Source organism: Panthera tigris, chromosome A3, assembly GCF_018350195.1.
Source record: "Panthera tigris isolate Pti1 chromosome A3, P.tigris_Pti1_mat1.1, whole genome shotgun sequence".
NCBI lineage: Eukaryota > Metazoa > Chordata > Mammalia > Carnivora > Felidae > Panthera > Panthera tigris.
This window is the reverse complement of record NC_056662.1, coordinates 57,917,659-57,936,322: the sequence shown is the minus strand read 5'-3', so window position 1 is coordinate 57,936,322 and position 18,664 is coordinate 57,917,659. Positions and strand designations below refer to the sequence as shown.

General features: G+C 39.2%; 1 protein-coding gene across 45 annotated transcripts in view; it reads left to right on the top strand.

Annotated features, from left to right (window-relative positions):
• Positions 1-18,664, top strand: part of MAP4K4 (mitogen-activated protein kinase kinase kinase kinase 4) — a 188,219-nt gene that overhangs the window by 89,876 nt on the left and 79,679 nt on the right. Inside the window, exon 1 of one of the 45 annotated variants that reach the window (XM_042981108.1) lies at positions 7,222-7,857. The exons of 43 other annotated variants lie outside the window; for them this stretch is intronic. In XM_042981108.1, the coding sequence (XP_042837042.1) occupies positions 7,846-7,857 (12 nt within the window). In that variant the 5' untranslated portion in view covers positions 7,222-7,845. Of the gene's footprint in view, positions 1-7,221; positions 7,858-16,463; positions 16,488-18,664 lie in introns of those variants that run through there. One more of the 45 variants, XM_042981109.1, reaches the window with a different exon arrangement.

The following is an 18,664-nucleotide window of genomic DNA, read 5'->3' as shown; positions in this document are numbered from 1 at the left end:
GGTTTCATAGCTTGTTGCCAGAATAGCATCCCAATCTTCTTTTCATTGCCCTGAGATATCTCTAGTTCACATTAGGAGTATAGTATAGTGCCGTTCTGTAGTTGTCTTCTAATGTAGTAGCCAGTAACAAGTTGCCATGCCTTGTGAGTTGTAGGAGCTCAAATCTTTGGTGAATTGTATAGGATGGTCTGTTTCTCGTGGATACTTGGAGAAACTTATAATAGATCTACATTATTGTTTTCATTGTCCAAGAACATTATAGTAATATATTAGAAATAGAGGACTCTTGAAGATATGATCCTATTTTATAGCATTCTCAATTTTTGTAATAAATATTAATAATCATAGATGTTATACATTAGTCATAAATAAGTTAAGATCTGTTCCTCACACTTAAATTTCATCCCTCTAAGGAAAGAAAATAAGAGTGTTTTAAAATTATTAGTGTTTAGAAAGAGTTCATTTTTGGGTTTTATTTTTAGAATTGCCACTGAACTAATACAAATGATTTATCTTTTTTCTCCTCTTTCCTATGAACATAAATTTGAAGCCTATATATATTTTTCAAGGTGAATTTATAGTTTATGAGCCTCATAGAAAGTCCACCTCTATTATATTTAATAGTCATGTCCTGGCTTTTACCCCAAGACAGTAATAACACCATTTGTTAGAGTAGGGCCTAGAATGAAATTTAATAAAGCTTTTAGTTTCCTCATCTGTAAAATGAAATAATAATTCCTACTTCATAGGCTTTTGTCAGAATTAGAATTCTAGAATAGATGTAAAGTGTCTAGTATATTAATTTTTTACATAGTAAATGAGGGTTTCTTTGTTTTCTTCGCTGGGTTAAAGATACCAAGATAAAATAACTCACTTTTGCTGAAGACTTCTGTTACTCCTGGACTTTGGTTACTATTGTTATTCTCCTTTGATATTCATGACTCTGTTCTTTCTGTATCTTTCACTCCTGAAGGTTTCTGCATCAGGTGGCTTCTTTGTCCCCTCTGGTTATAGGCATCACTGTCTGGTTCTTGGCGATTGCTTTTGTCGTGCCCTATGAGCAGTTTTCTAGTGCTCTTTTAACGACTGCCTAGGGAATAATTTCCATGCATTCATTTCTTGCTTCTGTTACTCTTTACTAGATTAGAAACTCTTTACAGGAAGCTAACTCTTAGGATTCTCATAGCCCTTCTAGGCTTATGACAGAGCCCTTCACATGGATGATGCTTAGCTTACTTTGCTGTTTCTAAAGAATGTCCTGGCAGTTTTAAAGATTTTTTTAATGTTTATTCATCTTTGAGAGAGAGACAGAGACAGAGCACGAGTGGAGGATGGGCAGGAAGAGAGGGAGACACAGAATCCAAAGTAGGCTCCAGGCTCTGAGCCGTCAGCACAGAGCCTGATAGGGAGCTTGAACCCACCATGAACCACAAGATCATGACCTGAACCAAAGTCAGCCTAAGCCCTGAGTTGGACGCATAACCAACTGAGCCACCCAGGCGCCCCTGTCCTGGCAATTTTAATGGAGAATTTCAGAAAGTGTTATGGACATTGACATAAAATATATAAAGATTCCCTCTTGTAAATTAGAGGCAGCTCTTAATAGGTGTGTACTAGTATATTTTTATTATATTACTGTACTTTAAAATCCTATGTCTTCTCTCTTGCTTTGTGGGATAGTTTTAAAAAGGAACAGAGAAAAATGTCATTCATTCTTACCAAAAATATGACAAAGTTCTAATCACTTTGGCCAGATGCAGTTTTGGTTTATTTGGGACTGGAAATGGCAAATATCAACCATAGTTTGCAGGGTTTTTTGTTTAATTTTTCTTAAATGCTGTTCATGAAGTTGCACTAATTCATTCATTTAAACCATTCCTAAACACCTGGTCTTTTTAATACCTACTATTCTCAGATCTGGGGTGAAATAGAAAATTAATTATGCTCTAGAAGGAGCTATTCTTGATCTATTGGTTAAACAAAACTTGCTGTGAACGGGATGCTCTTTGTGATTGTTAATGAGCACTCTCCAGGCAGCTTCCATAATTTCTTAGTTTAATTCCATTGCTTAATGAATCAAAAGCATTTTTCTAAGTAAATAGTTGAATAAAAAAGTCACCCAGCAAATTCTGCATAACCTAAATTGCCAGTTTTAAAATATAGGCCCTGGGAGCACCTGGGTGGCTCAGTTGGTTAAGTGTCCTACTCTTGATTTCTGCTCAGGTCATGATCTTACATGTAGTTTGTGAGATCGAGCCCTGTGTTAGGTTCTGTGCTGACAGCGTGGAGCCTGCTTGGGATTTTCTCTTTCTCCCTCTCTCTGCTCTTCCCCACTCATGCTGTCTCTCAGAATAAACAAACATTAAAAACATAAAATATGGACCCTATTCTTTGAAAAATCTCATCTTCCCTCTCCACCATTTTTTTTTTGGCGGGGGCGGGGGGAGGGGCGGCTATAAGTGAAAAATCTTGACATCTCCCTTCCTGTTTCCATTCCCAGCAAATTTATTAAAAAAGGTGTGTTGGAGGTTCTCAAGACCATCATCAGGTTTGATGATTCACTAGGAGTACACAGGACTCAGCATGTAGTTTTACCCTCAGTTGCTATTTATAGTACAATGGAAGGACACAAAGCAAAAATAGCAAAGGAAAAAGGTGCATGGGATGAAGTCCAAAGGGAGCCAGGTACAAACTTCCAGGAGTCCTGTCCTGCTAGAATCCTATAGGACATGCTTCATTCCCCCAGCAGTGAGTTGTCATGTGAAGTGTTGTTGCCTGCCAGGGAAGCTCGTTACAGACTCAGTACCCACATTTTTTATTCGGAACTGGTCACATAAGCACATCTGTCTGGCATGTACCAAAAATTTCAGACTACAAGCAGGAAAACAGGTGTTCAGCAATAAACTGTATTCTTTATTCAAACCATCTAGGAACAGTGAGCCACTCTTATCAGTTCTAGGAGTGGGGGAAACCCTCCTGAAATCCAAGGGCCAACCTCGCAAGGAGGCCATTCTGGGGATAGTGTTCTCAGGACTTGGGACCAGACTCTTCTGAACTCTGCATTCATTTCTCAGCGTCTCTAATTGGGTGTCTAATAGCCCACACTTAACATATGTCATGTGAGCTCCTACTCTTCCCCCATAAACCTGTCTTACCTGTAGCCTTGCCCTTTTTCATTTGGCATTCCCAGCCTTCTGTTTGCTTGGGCCAAAAAAGCCTTGGAGTCCTTGGTGACTACTCTTCCTGTCATATATACTCACCTCATTTGTTAGGAGATCTGTTAGTGCATCCTTCCTTCAAATGATACCCAGTTTCTGTCAAAATAATCATGGCCATTGGTGGACAGTGGGAGGGAGTGAGCCACAAGTTAATAACTGTTGAATGTAGATTATAGATAGGTACAGGAGAGTTTGTTATCCCGTTTTCTAAACTTTGGTGTATTTGAAACTCATAACAAATTATAACCATCATAAGAAACAATCACACACGTGGACCTGTCTGCTACTACTATCACCACCCCGTCCACCCTTCTTTTCTCAGCATGGCAGCTCGGCGATCCTTTAGAAATGTCTGATTGGAGTCTTTCATTGATTCCTTACTTAGCTCAGAGTAAAAGCCCAGGCTCTCAAAGTGGCCTATAGTACTTTGCTTGATTGGCTCCCTGCCCTGTTCTGTCTCAGACCTCCTCTCCTACTTCCCATTTGCCCTCCTCCAACTATACAAAACTGCTCACTCTTCCTCCACCTGCCAGGGAGCTCCTGCCTAAAGACCTCAACACCTCTCACTTGCTATTGTTTCCTCCCCTAGAATGCCATTCTTTCAAGACTATATGGCCCGCTCCCTTACCTTCCTACTCTTAATGCCTTTATCTTATTCTTAGTTTTCCAGTTCCATACCACATTGTATAACTGGCCTATGTATTATACTTAGTGTATATCAACTGCCTCTATCATTACTCCACTCACCCCTCTCCCCCAGGAACATAAACTCCATGATGACAGGGATCTTTGTTTTTTTTCAGTGATACATAATCCCAAGCACCAATTCAGTGCCTGGCATATAGAAGGCATTTCACGAATGTTCATTGAATGAACAAATAGTGCCAGTGCTGGGACACATATTAGAAATCTACTAGAGTGCCCCTTCTTTCTTTTTCTGTGTTAAGAACCCAAAGCTCAAAGAAGTTCTGTATAGTTGGTTAATGATTTTGTATGAGTGTGTGTGTGTGTGTGTGTGTGTGTGTGTGTGTGTGTGTGTTTGAGGATTCTCTGTCTCTCTGTCTCTGCCTCTTCCCAACTTATGCTGTCTCTGTCTCAAAATAAATATATAAAAAACTTTGAAAAATAATAAAAATAAAGTAAATAAACATTAAAATGGTAACTTTTTAAGAAAGAACTCCTTAACACCCCCACCTACATTTTTCTAAATTTAATGCCAATAGATGCTGTCCAGTTTAAATTCTGTTTGTACGTCCTATGTATAAATTCATAGCCTAAACTAAATTGCCCATATAATAAAACTTAGTGGAATTTCTTGTTTTCTTACTCTGTTAATGTCCGGTGAAATCTATGGTAAGAACATACAGTGTCTTAAGTTGCTATGACAATGAAAGAGCTTTTAGAATAAAAGCTTTAATTGTTCAATTGGAGAAACCTCACTGCTCCCCCTCCCCTCAGCTTTATACCCTGAAGAAAGAGAGTGAGAAATCTCTAGTGACAGAATTCCCTATCTTCTAATTATTCTGACTTTTGTACTAACTATAGAAAAGAGTGTTGACTTCAGTGGGAATTATCTAAAGCAAGATTAGAGAGACAGCTATTTGATCGGCTAAGTTTTTAGCATCCACATCTGCAATATTGTGGGTGCATTACTAATCCATACATACATGGCCCTGAAACAGTGGAGGAAGCTAGGCTCTCTCTACTCCAAGGTGGGAAAACTCCTTTGACAAAAGAGCAGACCCTGAAAGAGCAGCCTTTCTTCCTATTATTCCCTATGCCATCTCAGCTGTGCCACAGATGGGACTCAATCCCCTGGATTTTTAACTCTATATGCTGATGTGCCATGACGAAGCCTAAATTATATTATAACTATAATCCTGCCTCAAAGCTTGTGTTTGTTTTAATTGTTCATTTTTACAGATTCAAATTTGTCCCTTTGAACCTTGGGCATTATGTTTGTTCGGTGTATGTTAGAGGTTTTCAGTGATCTTTAGGATCATCATAATCATTCAGCTTCTATTCAAAAACCATGGTGAGGTGAAGGAAATTGATGTGCTGGCTCCTCTCCCTAGTACTCACTGCTGCTAATTGGTCTCCCACTCTGATGCAGAGTACAAGCCCTGACTAGGCGGAAACCTGCCTCTTAACCCAGAGTGCTACTGTGATCTGTGATCTGATGGTTGTCACGGTGTCTGGAGGCTCTGAAGTCCAGTAGGCTTTTCTCCTGGCCTGGGAACCCCATGCCAGTTTTCCTTTATCTTGTTTCTTTTATATCTAGACATTCTCAGATACCTTTTTTTCCCTTTGTCCTTAATATATATACCTGTGCTGTAGCAATGTATTTTCAGGTTTGGAAAGGTTTGGAAGAAGCCACTTCTCAAGGGTAACTGTGTCTACTTGCATTTGTCTGTATGTGAAGTATAACGTGAATACAGAAAAAGGCATACGTTATAAGTTCAGTGAATTTCCAAAAAGTGAACACTTCCACTCATGAGCCAGCAACTGGATCAAGAAACCGAACATTGCCAGCTCCCCAGGAGTGCCCCTTGTGCCCCTTAATTCCTCCCCAGAAGTATAACCACTATCCTGATTTCTAACACGAAAGATTATTTTTGCTTGTGTTTGTACTTGGTATAAACGGAACCATACAGTACAGTTGTCTGGCATCTTTCGCTTTATGTTTGTGAGATCCATTTATTTTGCTGCATAGGGAGATAGTTTTATTTATTTTCATTTCTTTTATTATTCCAGTGTGTCCCACTAGTTTTTAAATGAATACATCACATCTCTCCATTTGGGTTGTAGAGCTGGCCATGCAGCCTAGTACCATCTTGCACATAGTAGGTGTTGAATTGACTTGGTGCAGAAATAGAAGGAAATTTACCCAGTGTAGGACCTTCTCCTTTAATAGATAGATGCTGAGGTCCGTATTATGGGGAAAACTGTCACTTCTTTATTTCTCATGTTTGGACATGATTAAATATTTGACCTCTACTGATTTAATATTATTTGTTTAACTAGTTGCAAGAGTCATGAGAAAGAGTGGATAATGTGCTAACTTTTGATGACTGCAAAGAAAGTTATGACTTAGGAACTTTCAGAACTCCTGTCTTCACTAGAGTCAGAATTTTTTCCACTGTCACAAGTCTTCAGCAGAGTTTTCTCTATGGCACCCTTGGGGATTCTTATTTGGCTTGAGTCTTTGAAGTGATGTCATATTGCTCTTGAGTCTTCATCCTGTTTGTGAGGCTTGTTAGCTTTTCTGCTGACCTTGCTGTTTGGAACATGTCCTCCTTGCCTCCTCTAAGGTGGTGGAGGTTTGGGGTGAAATAAAGATAGGGAGGTGAAACCCAACATAAAATTCCAAGCAAGCCTGTGTTCTTGTCCCACCCTATCCTGCCCAGCACCCTCCCTACCTTGGTTCCTCACATATCTTCAGGTGAGAAATCTCTCAGGCTCTATTCATTCTCATTTCTACAGGACAAGGATGGTTTAAAATCCACAAAGTCTTTGGTGTGACATTCTGTCATAACTAAGAGAGCAGCAGTAACAGTAGTAACTGTTAGAATGAGGGAATGTGTCATTATGTGGTATTTCCTGATGGTGAATCACCTTCCCATGAGCCCCCAAATGAGAGGAGGTGTGCGTTTGAGAAAAGAGTGGATGAACACTTGTTTGTCGCTGTTTCACTTTTAATGCTCTTGGGCTACATCGAGTCTCCTCTCACTTTTGTTCACTTATTGAAGATGCTGGATTTTTTTCCTTTCTGAGGCTAGAACTAAAGAAGATTCCCTGGTTATTTGTTCTTCCTTAAGTTGTTTAGAAAGAAGATGTTTTTGTTCAAAAGGGGAAAGGAAGAAGAAGGTTGTTAAGACAAAGGAGATTAAAATTTGGAATGGCAGTGTGAAGCAGCAGCCTCTCTGGGTCTTTGTGAGAACCGTGGTCATACTGGACCTGGTTCCTCTGTGTGACTTAGTACATTGGAGTGCTATTGCTCACACAGTTCCAGCGGCCTTTTCTTATGTTTTCCCTTCCACCTTCTTTAGCCTAACATGGCACTTCTTTATGATAGCTTGAGTAAGTAGACTAACAGTGTGTCTTGCTATATTTGTATAAGTGCCTTCTAATGGTACCGTGGTTCATAGGGTGTGTGTGTGTGTGTGTGTGTGTGTGTGTGTGTGTGTGTGTGTGTGTAGGGTGACTGTCATGATCCTTTAGTCCAGAGACAAAAGGGTCAGGAAAGTGGTAACATTTGTGGTCAAAGATGCATCTTCATAGTGAAGTCCAGGAAAGTGAATTGTTACTTTCAAGATAAGCCCCTTGCCTTACTAGTGATTATAGGTTCTAGTTCTTTTCCTCTGTGTGTTTTCATTTTCTGCATGAGGAGGATGGGGAGTAGCTGCCCATTTCTCCTCACTTTGCTAATAGAGTTGGAGAGAATTCGAGATGAGTGCTGTATGGTGTTGGTGCAGTGTGTGTAGGGGTTGTGGCCTGGGAGCTAGCTCATGGAGGGAGGTTGCTGGCTTCTGCAGACAGACACAGGGACTCTGCATCTTCCTCTTAACCCATGGAGACCGTGGCTGTGGCCGCCGCTGTGGTTTGGATACAGCAAAACTTATAGCTGATGTTGCTTCAGGTAAAGCTGAGGTCATCACAGATGGTGAATGTTTTCTCAACTACTCTTGTCATGTTAGCTTAGAAGTTCAAGGTTTTTGGGGCCTTTTTGTTTTACTGCTAATTCTTATCTTCTCGATGGAAAGAAAGTGAAAATTTATCCTCCTCTTCCTCTAAGAAAGGTTTAGCTCACTGACAGTGGTATATGTTTATATTTATTATGTTATAATTTTATAATAACATTTATTATAAGTTACATGTATTTGTGGTGTGTTAATTATAGCTCAATAAAACAGTAGGAACAAAAAGTTAAAGTGACTTCTGGAGTATTTTTGTTTTTTTATTTATGAAATATAGATAATCTAGGGAGAAAATACAGAGAAATAAAAGATGAAAAAGCATTTCATAATTCTGTCACCTTGGCTTAATTACTGTTAACATGTTAGTGTATATTTTTCTGTTTTCATATATTCTAGATACATATGTGCCTGTACATATAAAATTATCTTTTACATGATAAAACAGCCTTTTTTTCTAACATTAAAAGTCATGTACTTATTTAGAAAGTTGAAAGATGGAAAACCTTTTTTCCTTACTCTGCCCTCTTCTCTCTACCGCTACCCACCCCCCCCCCCCAAGATAAGTGTAGTTGACTGGTGTGTTTCCAATCTTTTGCAGATTAAAGCTATTTCTTATTGCTGCTAATCACTTAAGGAACTCCCCATTGAACATGTGTGTTTATTTATATGGCTGCATTTAGTTTAAAAATAAGTTCAGATTTATTTTAAGCTTTTTCCTAAATAATTTAGATCAATGCTTTAGTCTTATGTAGTCTCAAACATTAACTTCGTATAGATTTTTTTAAGTCACTACCTCACAATACACTTGTACCTTTAAGCTTGTTAATGTTGTGTATATACTCTTTATATTCATGTAGTGGTTACTTCTGTCCATATACTTTGTTTGGACAGTGTAGTCTTTAGCTTGTAAAATATTACAGGGCAGGCTAGTTTAAGTAATTTCATAATACTGTGTGACTGGAAACACTTTTTACTTTTAGTTGTTTTTCTATTTGGCCTATAAGATCTTGAAAGGCGGGCACTAATTGCTACTGTACAACATGGTTACTTAATCTCAATACATTTTCTGCTTCTTAAATGACAGGGTATTTGACATTATTATTTTAGCTCATCTGAAAATAAGGAAAACTGGAATTAGGGAAAGGAAGCAGTATATAACCTAGGAGAAGCCTGATGACTGTTTGAAACTAACGTACTGTTTTAAATATCTTTGATAGATTCTGTGTATTTCTACTGATACTTGGTTCAAATTTTCCATCAGTTGCTTAATTGAGGTAGTTCATTCTCAGTATTTGTTTACATATTATCTTCAGCATCTGTTGCTTCATTTGTATGGAAGGCAAGATAGCCGGCTGCCAGCCCGTCTCTAAGCTGGACTGTGACCTCATGTCTGTGATCGATGGACACAGCTGTGGGGTTTCCATGTGTGCTTGGCAGCACCAGCACCAGAAACATCTGGTCTAAGAATGTAGTTCTCTTCTCCTGCAACCTTATGGAAATTATTTGGTGCATAGTGGAATAATGCCAAGCATCCTTACTCGATATAGAAGTCACAAGGGACTCAAGAGCCCAAGATGGTGTTCTTTGCAGACTTGAAGATATTGAATTGAAAGTATTATTGAGTATGTACCTATAAATCACTTAGTCCAGTGCCGATGCATACGTGCTGCTTTTCTTCATTCTAAGTTTAAGAAATTTTTGTTTTGGTATAACAGGTAGCAAAAACAGCAGTGAAGGCTTTGGCCTAACAGAGTGAATTAGTTTGATTCAAATCCCACAAGAATTGCTGTGTCTGAGATGCATTTCTTAGCAGCTCCTATACATTTTTAGTGAGGCTATTTAAGGAAGATTACAACCGCTGTGAGGTTTTTCCTTTATATAGGTATTAAATGTGTGTATTGTTTATATTTATCTAAAATGTTATTACATTTATACATACTATAGTTCATTTACATAATTAGTGTGTAATCAGTTAACCTCATTAGCTCTTGCATTGGCCCTTCTGGGGAAGTCTTTTGTCAAGATTGGCACTTGTTTTTATAATATCTGAAGAGGTCAGAATACCGTTTTGAAAACATGAAGCTCTCCAGAATTTACTTATTATATCTCTAAGATTTTATGATTTTTTTTCTCCCAAGGAATTAAGCATATCATTATCTTTAGTTAAAATTAACCACTGAGGGCAACTGAGCTCTGTATAGCAAGCCTAAAATTAACCCCTTGTTTACTTTGGACTCTTAAGTCAAGAAACATTTCTTTTTCTTAGAGAACCTTTAATTTTAAAGTCAGTTTGTCCCCCACTCTGTATCTGTGCTTGGCTAGATAAACAGACCAACCTAATTAATTCTGCAAACAGAGGCTACAATGCTCTTTTTGTGTCAGTTTTTAGCTCAAGACTTAAGTATTCAGTAGAAAGACTAACTATTGAATATGCACCAGTGTGTAAACATCCGTGCACAGTGAACGAGCACTGTTGATGAATTCAGATATGAAGTTGCCAATTTATACTAAACCTGACAGGAAAAGAGAATTTTCTTGATTTCTCTTACAGATTTTGTTTTATCAGTAACTTAATCTAGGCTCAGAGAATGGGAAAATAGTTTTGCTGGTGAGTGTTGTTACTTCATTCTGTATATTAGTGATTCCTCTTGTCTGGATTTCTTTTAAACTGGCTTCCCAACACCCTTAGCTCTGTAATATCTGCCCACATGCACCCGGGAGATCTCTTCTCACCTCCAGGGCAACTGGTTGCCCTTTCCTGACTCCTGTCACTAGCCTACAATTTCTGTGTCTTACCCTGCTCTCTCCCTTTCCGTGCCTGCACAATGTCTGTTTTGAAGTGAACCTTCAACATGCTGATTGAATACATTGGTACCAATGGATGTGCATAGATAGGGATGTGGTTCTTGCTAAAAGGCTGTCAAAGTGACATAGCAACTTCCTGGCCTTCCATTTTTTTGGGTTATTGGTAGATGGTAAATTTAGCACTTTATATTGCTGGTTAGGGGTGGATAAATTGGGCAGGTTCCAACATGGTAATATCGTTCTTTGTTCTTATGAGTTTGGTTTGGTGAGCAAACAGCCTTTCAGGGTCTTCACTGGAGAAATTTATTTGGACATGTAACTAACTGGTTTGTATTTTGATCTCTGTAAATCAGTATTTCATCTCAGAGGGGATGCCATTTTGGGTACTTCGTGTGATCTGATGGTGATGATTTACTTTCTTTTGTTCCTTTGTGCAGAAATCCAGCACGCACGTACACACACACACACACACACACACACACACACACACACACGCATACCCACCTTATCTCAGGGGTAGGCATGGGGTAATTGGTGGTCCTTTTTCTTGCCCTAAGTGAGAGTTCTAGTTTTAAATGGTTACTCTGACTTGGCCAGCCTGACTTGGGAGGCTCCACACAAACACCATGTGTTTTGCTTCTGTGGCATTCAGAATACAGGGAGCAGATGATCCTAAGAAAGGGAGGACTGCCATGTTCTTTAGGGAGTGGCACTGTTTGACTTTTGTCAGAGAGCATCTGGAGTGTCCTCAGGCCTTCCTCTCAGATCTCTTTTCCAGTGACTCCAGCCTGTATCTTAATTTTTCACTGTGTTTGTGGGTGTGTGTTATAGAAGGAGGGAAATGGATTAAGGAACATGATCTCAAGTTAATGAGCTATCTTTAGACCAAAATGACTTAACACAGTTTTGTGAGATACATACATAGTAGATTGCTTTAAAGTTCTGTATAAGGTGATTATAACAAAAAGTTTGCTATTCACTTATCTTTCTGGTATTCTAAAAAACAAAATCTGCACTTTTTTCTTTGCTTTAAATAATTGCTGTACAGCTGGCTTGCTGCTGGTTGGGGTGGTGGAGGGATACATGAGGTGAGAGGAGCAAGGTTAAGGTAGGATATGAACTTATGTCTTCAGAATTGATATTGAGAGTTTATTTTGGTTGGGCTGTTTAAATTGGATTACTTTAATCCTGTATTATTGCCTTCCACCCTATACTTAAAGATTTTTTTCCTGGAAAACACTTTTTATTCCTATATGCATGTAAAATTTGCATTTTAAATAATCCTGTGATCTTTTAAGATCACATTTAAAGAAAGATTTTTGATAGAATACAAACACTCCATATCAGCAATAATATGTATTGTGTTCAGAACATGTCTTAGAATGAAAATACTTGAAGTTGAGGCAGATTGAAGTGCCAGTGGTAGTTGTAACATTCCTTAAGACTTGGGATACATTGATTAAAACTCAATCTCAGAACAAATCACCTGATTTCTGGTTAATATCATATATTGAAGATAATTGGTTATCCATTCCCTTTAGTCTTTTCAGAATCTGGATTTTTTGTATCTTTCCATGTTTTTCCAAGAGGAGCACCTGCAGTTTAACACTGTATTCTTATATGAACAGAGGTAACAGCATCTGTAGTTCAGGAAACATGGTGCTAATCATTCTTTAGCACTAGACCTAATTTAACGATAGCAATCAGAAAGAAAATAGGCTACAGTGGTGTTCACTGTTTTGGTGGCTGGTTCTTGGTTTAGGTGATGGCTGGCACCCTTGCCTAGACCCTTTTAGCCCATCACAGCAGTGAGTCAGTAAGCCAGGCGAAGTGTGTGCTATTGATTGTCCACCTACCTGCAGCCAGAGGGCAGGTGATGCCAGAGATCCGTGTAGTTTGAGTTCACCTGGGCTACTTCTTTTACCTCCTACTACTTCCTACTTAGTTTAGGAATGCTTTTTGTTTAGAATTGTATTAAATGTTCTCTATTTATAAAGCAAAAGATAATTATAGTTTATTTCCCAAACATAATATTTGAGTATCTACTATGTGCTAGGCACCATGATAGTCTTTGCATGTTACTGATGTTTTCATTCACTCATCCTGGCTTGTGACTCACTGGCCAAGAATGGATTAGGGTTTCCTCCACTTACACATAAAGACACTGAGGCTCTGGGATTGCGCTCGTGCGCGCTCTCTCTCTCTCTCTGTCTCTCTCTCTCTCTTTCTTTTAAGATCAACTGTCTTACCCACATATTCAGTGTGACAGGCACTGTCAGGGTACAGAGATGAACAAGATAGAGTCCCTGTCTTTGGAGCTTGTGTTCTCATAGAGAAGGTAGGTTTTAAACTAATCACTGTGGGGCGGTGAGTGCTATGGAAAGCAATTATCTGTCTCTAGAGCATGTGTTTCTTATGGTACTTAATGTTTTCATTGCTTTTTCTGGATTCTTCTGGAGCTCGAGACTTGCATTTGGCAGGGCTTTGGGGCAGAACTAGAGTGAGGCTTTTGAAGAGAATGGGCTTTCTCCAGCTGGGAGACTTAGTGACACTTTTTGATGAATTTCCGTGGCTATTATAGTGGGCTCTTTTGGAATATACTGGTGTTTGGTTCAGAGTAAAACTTCCCTGTAGGGTTTTATTAAGTGATGTGAGGTCAGTTTGTATATCTAGCACAGTGCAGATGGTGGCACTGTGGAATCAGGTCTTCCACTTCATGGACTTTGCCACTGGCTTAGAGAAGGGTATGAATGGAAATGGACTGAGGCAAGATTTTCTTTAAATGTCCCCCTTTCCTGTTGGGACTTTGAAGCTTCTGATTCCATATTCTCACTTTCTCTCTTCACATAATTTGGTGTGTTTTCTAAAAAGTTGGGAGGGAGAGACACTTTAAATGGTTTTCCTAGTTGGAACTGAAAAATGAGGAGGTGAGTTTTAATTACTGAAGTCATTATTTCTGGTGCCATTCTGTAGCTTTTCTCTGCTCCACAGTAGTGAGAAATGATCACATAGATTTAAGAAGTTTTGAGATGTGTTGGAATGGTCTCCATGTACATGGTAAGTCCCACCTTACCCAGAATGTGAGTGGATGTGGTATGCTATTCCCAAATGAATGATCGTACCTGAATTGTCACCTAAAAGCTCTTAAATGGGTGATGTCCCTCAGCAGTTAGAATATCTTGATTCTGTTTTCTGTTTTGCCCAAAGATATGTGGAACTTAGTCATTGTCTTCTTGAATCACTTCTATGGTAAGCATCTTTGAATACTTAGAGCTAAGGGAATGGTTCTTCCTATGTGGTTTCCAGGAGGATCTTCCAGAGGTGTGAGAAATACATGTCAGAGGGTCTCTCAATTGTATTTGAATGGAAACTACCCTTTCAGAACAAAGAGGGAAGTCCCTTTGCAGATGTGCACATTATTCATAATGAAGGGAATTGTTTGAAAATAACAAAATGGTAACATACACACCTTTGAACTGAAGCTTATTTCCTTGTTGCCATAATTGGCATAATCTAGCTATTTTCTGTTATTCAGCAAGCTCCAAGAGTTATTTTGAAGGCACCACTGATTTTAACAACATGACCTTTGAAAGACAGTTTACCAAGGGTAGATTTTTACTTTTCTCTACATGATCATTGTTTGATTTCTTCTTTGTTCTTTTTTCACTCACCTACAGTGGTGTACCATGAAATATGTCAGGGTACGGAAGCTGGAATTAGGATAGTTTATGAAGGGGCCAGGAGGGGAGACAGAAAAAGTGAGGAGAAGAGTAAGATGAAACCATGAGACATACCAAAAATCTTTACTTGGCCATTGATATCCTCAAGACCAAATTAGAAACTTACTGAGCTGTTTAAATACCGACCATACACCCTCCCTACTCTAGCAGTGAGCACTTCTCCAAGAATGTTCTATAGAATACTTACTTCCGTCTGGCAATTTCTGTGCTTTTGATTAAGGCATAAACTAATAGCTTGCTTATAGAAATTGAGATCAAACAAAAATTGTTTTAATCTTACCAAAGTAGAGTGATTTTGCACATTCATTTTATTCAAGTTTTTTCCCATGTGTGATTAAATTTTCAAGGTCTCATGATTATATTCTTCCAGTGGGGGGGAAATGGGAACAGATAGATGTCTGTATGATGTGTAGGGGCTTTTATTCTGCCACCCTGGTTTAGGAATTGAGACATCTGTAAATCCAAGTTGTTGCTTTCTAAATGCACTAGATTCTAATTTAATAGACCATAAAAAACAAGCTGTCTCAGATTCCTTCACAGACAGATGCCCAAAAGGCATCACTGTTACTCCCTACAGTGAGGTGTAGGTAGTAGGTAGTTTACTGGTTTTGTCTGCTAATTCTATCATTGGTGTCAGTTCTGGAGTCATTTCAGTTGACCCCTCCACTCACCATGGGCATTTGTGCTGTTTCTTTGCATGGCTGGTAATTTTTAGTTGGATGTCAAACATGTGATTTTTACCTTATTGGGTATTGGATATTTTATATTCCCATATTATTGAGTTTCGTTCTGTGATACAGTTATTTACTTGAAAGCAGTTTGATCCTTTTTAGATTTTTTTGTTGGGATCAGATCAGCATTTAGTTTGGGCCTGATTTTGCCCTGCCATTGAGGCAGGAGCCTCTTGAATGTTGTACCCAAATTCCGGTGAATGGTGAGCTCTCCCAGTCTGGCCAGTGGCAACAGGTATTATTCTCTGTTCTTGTGAGCACTGTGTTCTGTTCCCCCTGGTGCTTTGGGAGGTTCTCTTTCTAACGACAAGGATGTGTTGAGCAGTGCTCTGCTGAACACTGAAGGGGAACTCTCAGGTCTCCAGAGCCTGTTTGCGTTCTCTGTGCAGCAAGCTCTCTCTCCTCTCTGGTCTTTGTCCTATCAACTCCCCAGCCTCTCAACTCAGAGAATTGTCTGAGCTCTGATTGGATTTCTTCTTCCTATGCCAAAGCCTGGAATCTCTCTCAAGGTAGTAAGCTGGGACAATTACAAAGCTTTCCTGATGTTTCCCATCTCCCCAGGGTCACTGTCCTTCAATCTCTGATGTCCAGTGCCTTAAAACTTCTTCATATGTTTTGTCTAATTGTAGTTGTTCAGTGGGAGAGTAAATCTGGTCCTTGATAATCCATTTTGGCCAGGAGCAGAAATCCCCATCATTCCTTTTAACTGCAGACATTTTTCAGAGCTCAGCGTTTATGTGACTCACCATGTCAGATATGAAGCAGGAGCCTTTGTGCTTGTGAGTACACAGATGGATCCAGTAGGAAATGCACAAACATGTACCACTTTGCAAACCCGTACCTTCTTCAGAGCTGTGCCCCTTGTTGGCATTCATTACTTGGGCCTGATTTTAGGGTTTTAAGCAAGACTCTATTCAGTGTGCACAGTATTCTATTCTTTTCTGGCTTGCACTGTGATAAGCTTCATGGAGTTTGCCACTGGCTTAGTTAGAGAAGGGTATGAATGGACCCAGGTAAGATTCTCTTTTAAGCGATCCTTTGGCAGGTCAGAAAGGTGAAGATAGTATGATGGTTGATGGACTCCATTCGCCTTCTCCTTTGCTCTAGGAAAAACTTAAGCTTGGAAATTCTCAATCTCAAGAAGTTATGGGTCTGGATTGGTACCATCATGGAAGGCAAATTAATCAGCAAGGTTCTGGTACTTCAGGCTCCCATCGATTTCTTCTCACAGCTGACAATTGGTGGAAGCAGCCCAAGCAGGGAGATTGGCGGTGATTCTAGAACAGCATGGAAGGGGTAAGGACCCTTATTCCAGAGAGACAGAGGGACTAGGCCATGTGAATTGCCAGAAACAAACTCACTTTGGATTCTTAGGGAGCTGTCTCCTCTAACCTAAACTCTTAACTTTGCTTTTACTAATTAGGAAAATAGTACATGTCAATTATAGAAAATTAAGTCAGTTTAAAGAAGAAAATATCTATAATCCAGAGTTAATCTTTGATAACATTTCTTTTTTCCTTGGTATATACTCATTAAAACGTATGTAGTTATCGCAATATACTTGTGTTGAGAATGGCAAAAGTTGCTGTGAAAAACGTATTTTGTTTCTGAGTATTTGGGATTACTTATCTCTTCTTGGTCTCAGTAAAACTGCAAGTTTAATTATGTATGGGGGAAGAAATCTTTCTTTCTGCCCTTCTAGGTTCTTGACCAGGGCCCCAGTAACATAAGATAGATTAGCGAGAAAGAAACAGAAGTCTATTAATATGTATTTCATATATATGTGGGAGCCTTTGCAAGAAAAATGAAGACTCAGAGAAATTGCAAAACCCAAATACTTTCATACTTGTTGAACACAGAGAGAGACTGTAGTGGAAAAGTAAATAAAATATATGGGGAGGCTAAAGGAAGATAAGAGATACGTTAACAAGGTTTGCTTGTACAGAATTCTCTTGGCCTCAACTCCCTGTCTCTGGTGATGAGAATGTTTTTTTTTTTTTTCCATTTGGTATAGGAAGGACATCTTTCGCATGGGAGTTTTATCTCTGGCTTTCAGGAAGAAATGGGGGAGGTCAGCATGCCCTTCTTATACCTGCTGTTTTTTTTTTTTTTAAGTGCCTTTGGTTCAGAATAACCATTCTGTCTAAAAGCATATTTTGGGGTGACATATTCTGGTTTCCTTCAATTACCATCAAGTGGTTGGGGGATTTTATTTTGGCCACACACTTACCTAGCAGATTGGTTTTCCATTTCAGTCAGTGTCTAGGTTTCAGGTCCTGCTTTATGAAGGTTGACATACTTTAGGGTCCCCAACAGCAGGTATTCCAATTGTGTGTATATCTGTGTGTGTGTAAATAACTCCCTTATGAAGGAAGAAAATGGATGGATTCTGAAATCAAGTGCTAAGGCACTTGTATCCATGGTGTTATGTCCTGTAGATTGGGGCTTGAAGGCAACTATTAGGACTTCTGGTTGTCGATGTCAGGAAATGTTAGAAAGCTATAATAGTTTCATTTAGATCCGAGAGGAATAATGATCTGTTTTATATGACTTTATTCCTTAAGCAAGGATCATCCTGTTCATTTGCCATGTTGTGCTTTTTGGTTGGAGGTTATCACAGAGATGTATTTTGGCTTCCTTGTGGTTCTTGGCATCAATCATGGAAGCATCCGTCTCCCAAGGTTGTTCATGGGGAGGAAAACGGAGTGAAGTTTATTCACCATCCTACATCATCTTGTCACAGCCTCCAGTTTTCCCCCATCACTCACCCCACCAGGTCCATCCAGGTGAATGGTGCTACTGTTTAATTCTCTTCTTTACCACATACTTCTAGATATCAGTTGAGTGATAAAATCTCATCAAAATACAGCAAATAATGTGGCCTGGCAGACTTTGTACAAGACAGAGGAGCTAAAGGGCTCTGTGAGGACTTTGTTGTGTCTAGTAAAATTTCTGTATGGTGCCTATAGACAGAAAAGACAGAGCAGGTTAAGGGCTTCAGGGCCATTCCCTTTGACTTTGGAGTCTCAGAAGAAGTTCAGCAATAAAACTAGAGAGTGTGTCTTTTTGTCTGAAATGGGTCCAAAACAGCATTTCTTCTTGAATAAGATGTCTCAAGTGTCTGATTTCCATTTTAGTTATGTTAATTTTATAATTTTTCTGTGGGTTTTTTTCTGGGACTGATGGATCTTGGAAGATGTGGGCTGATTAATTTTAAAGAACATGCCATTCCTTCACTGGTCCTACAGAGCCAGATCCTATAACCTTTTTTTTTTTTTAATAATTTTTAAAATTTATTTTTGAGAGAGAGAGAGATGGAGCACGAGTAGGGGAAGGGCAGAGAAAGAGGGAGACACAGAATTCGAACAGAGCCTGATGAGGGGCTCGAATCCATGAACCGCAAGATCATGACCTTAGCTGAAGTTGGACGCCTAACCGACTGAGCCACCCAGGCACACCTTATAACCTAATTT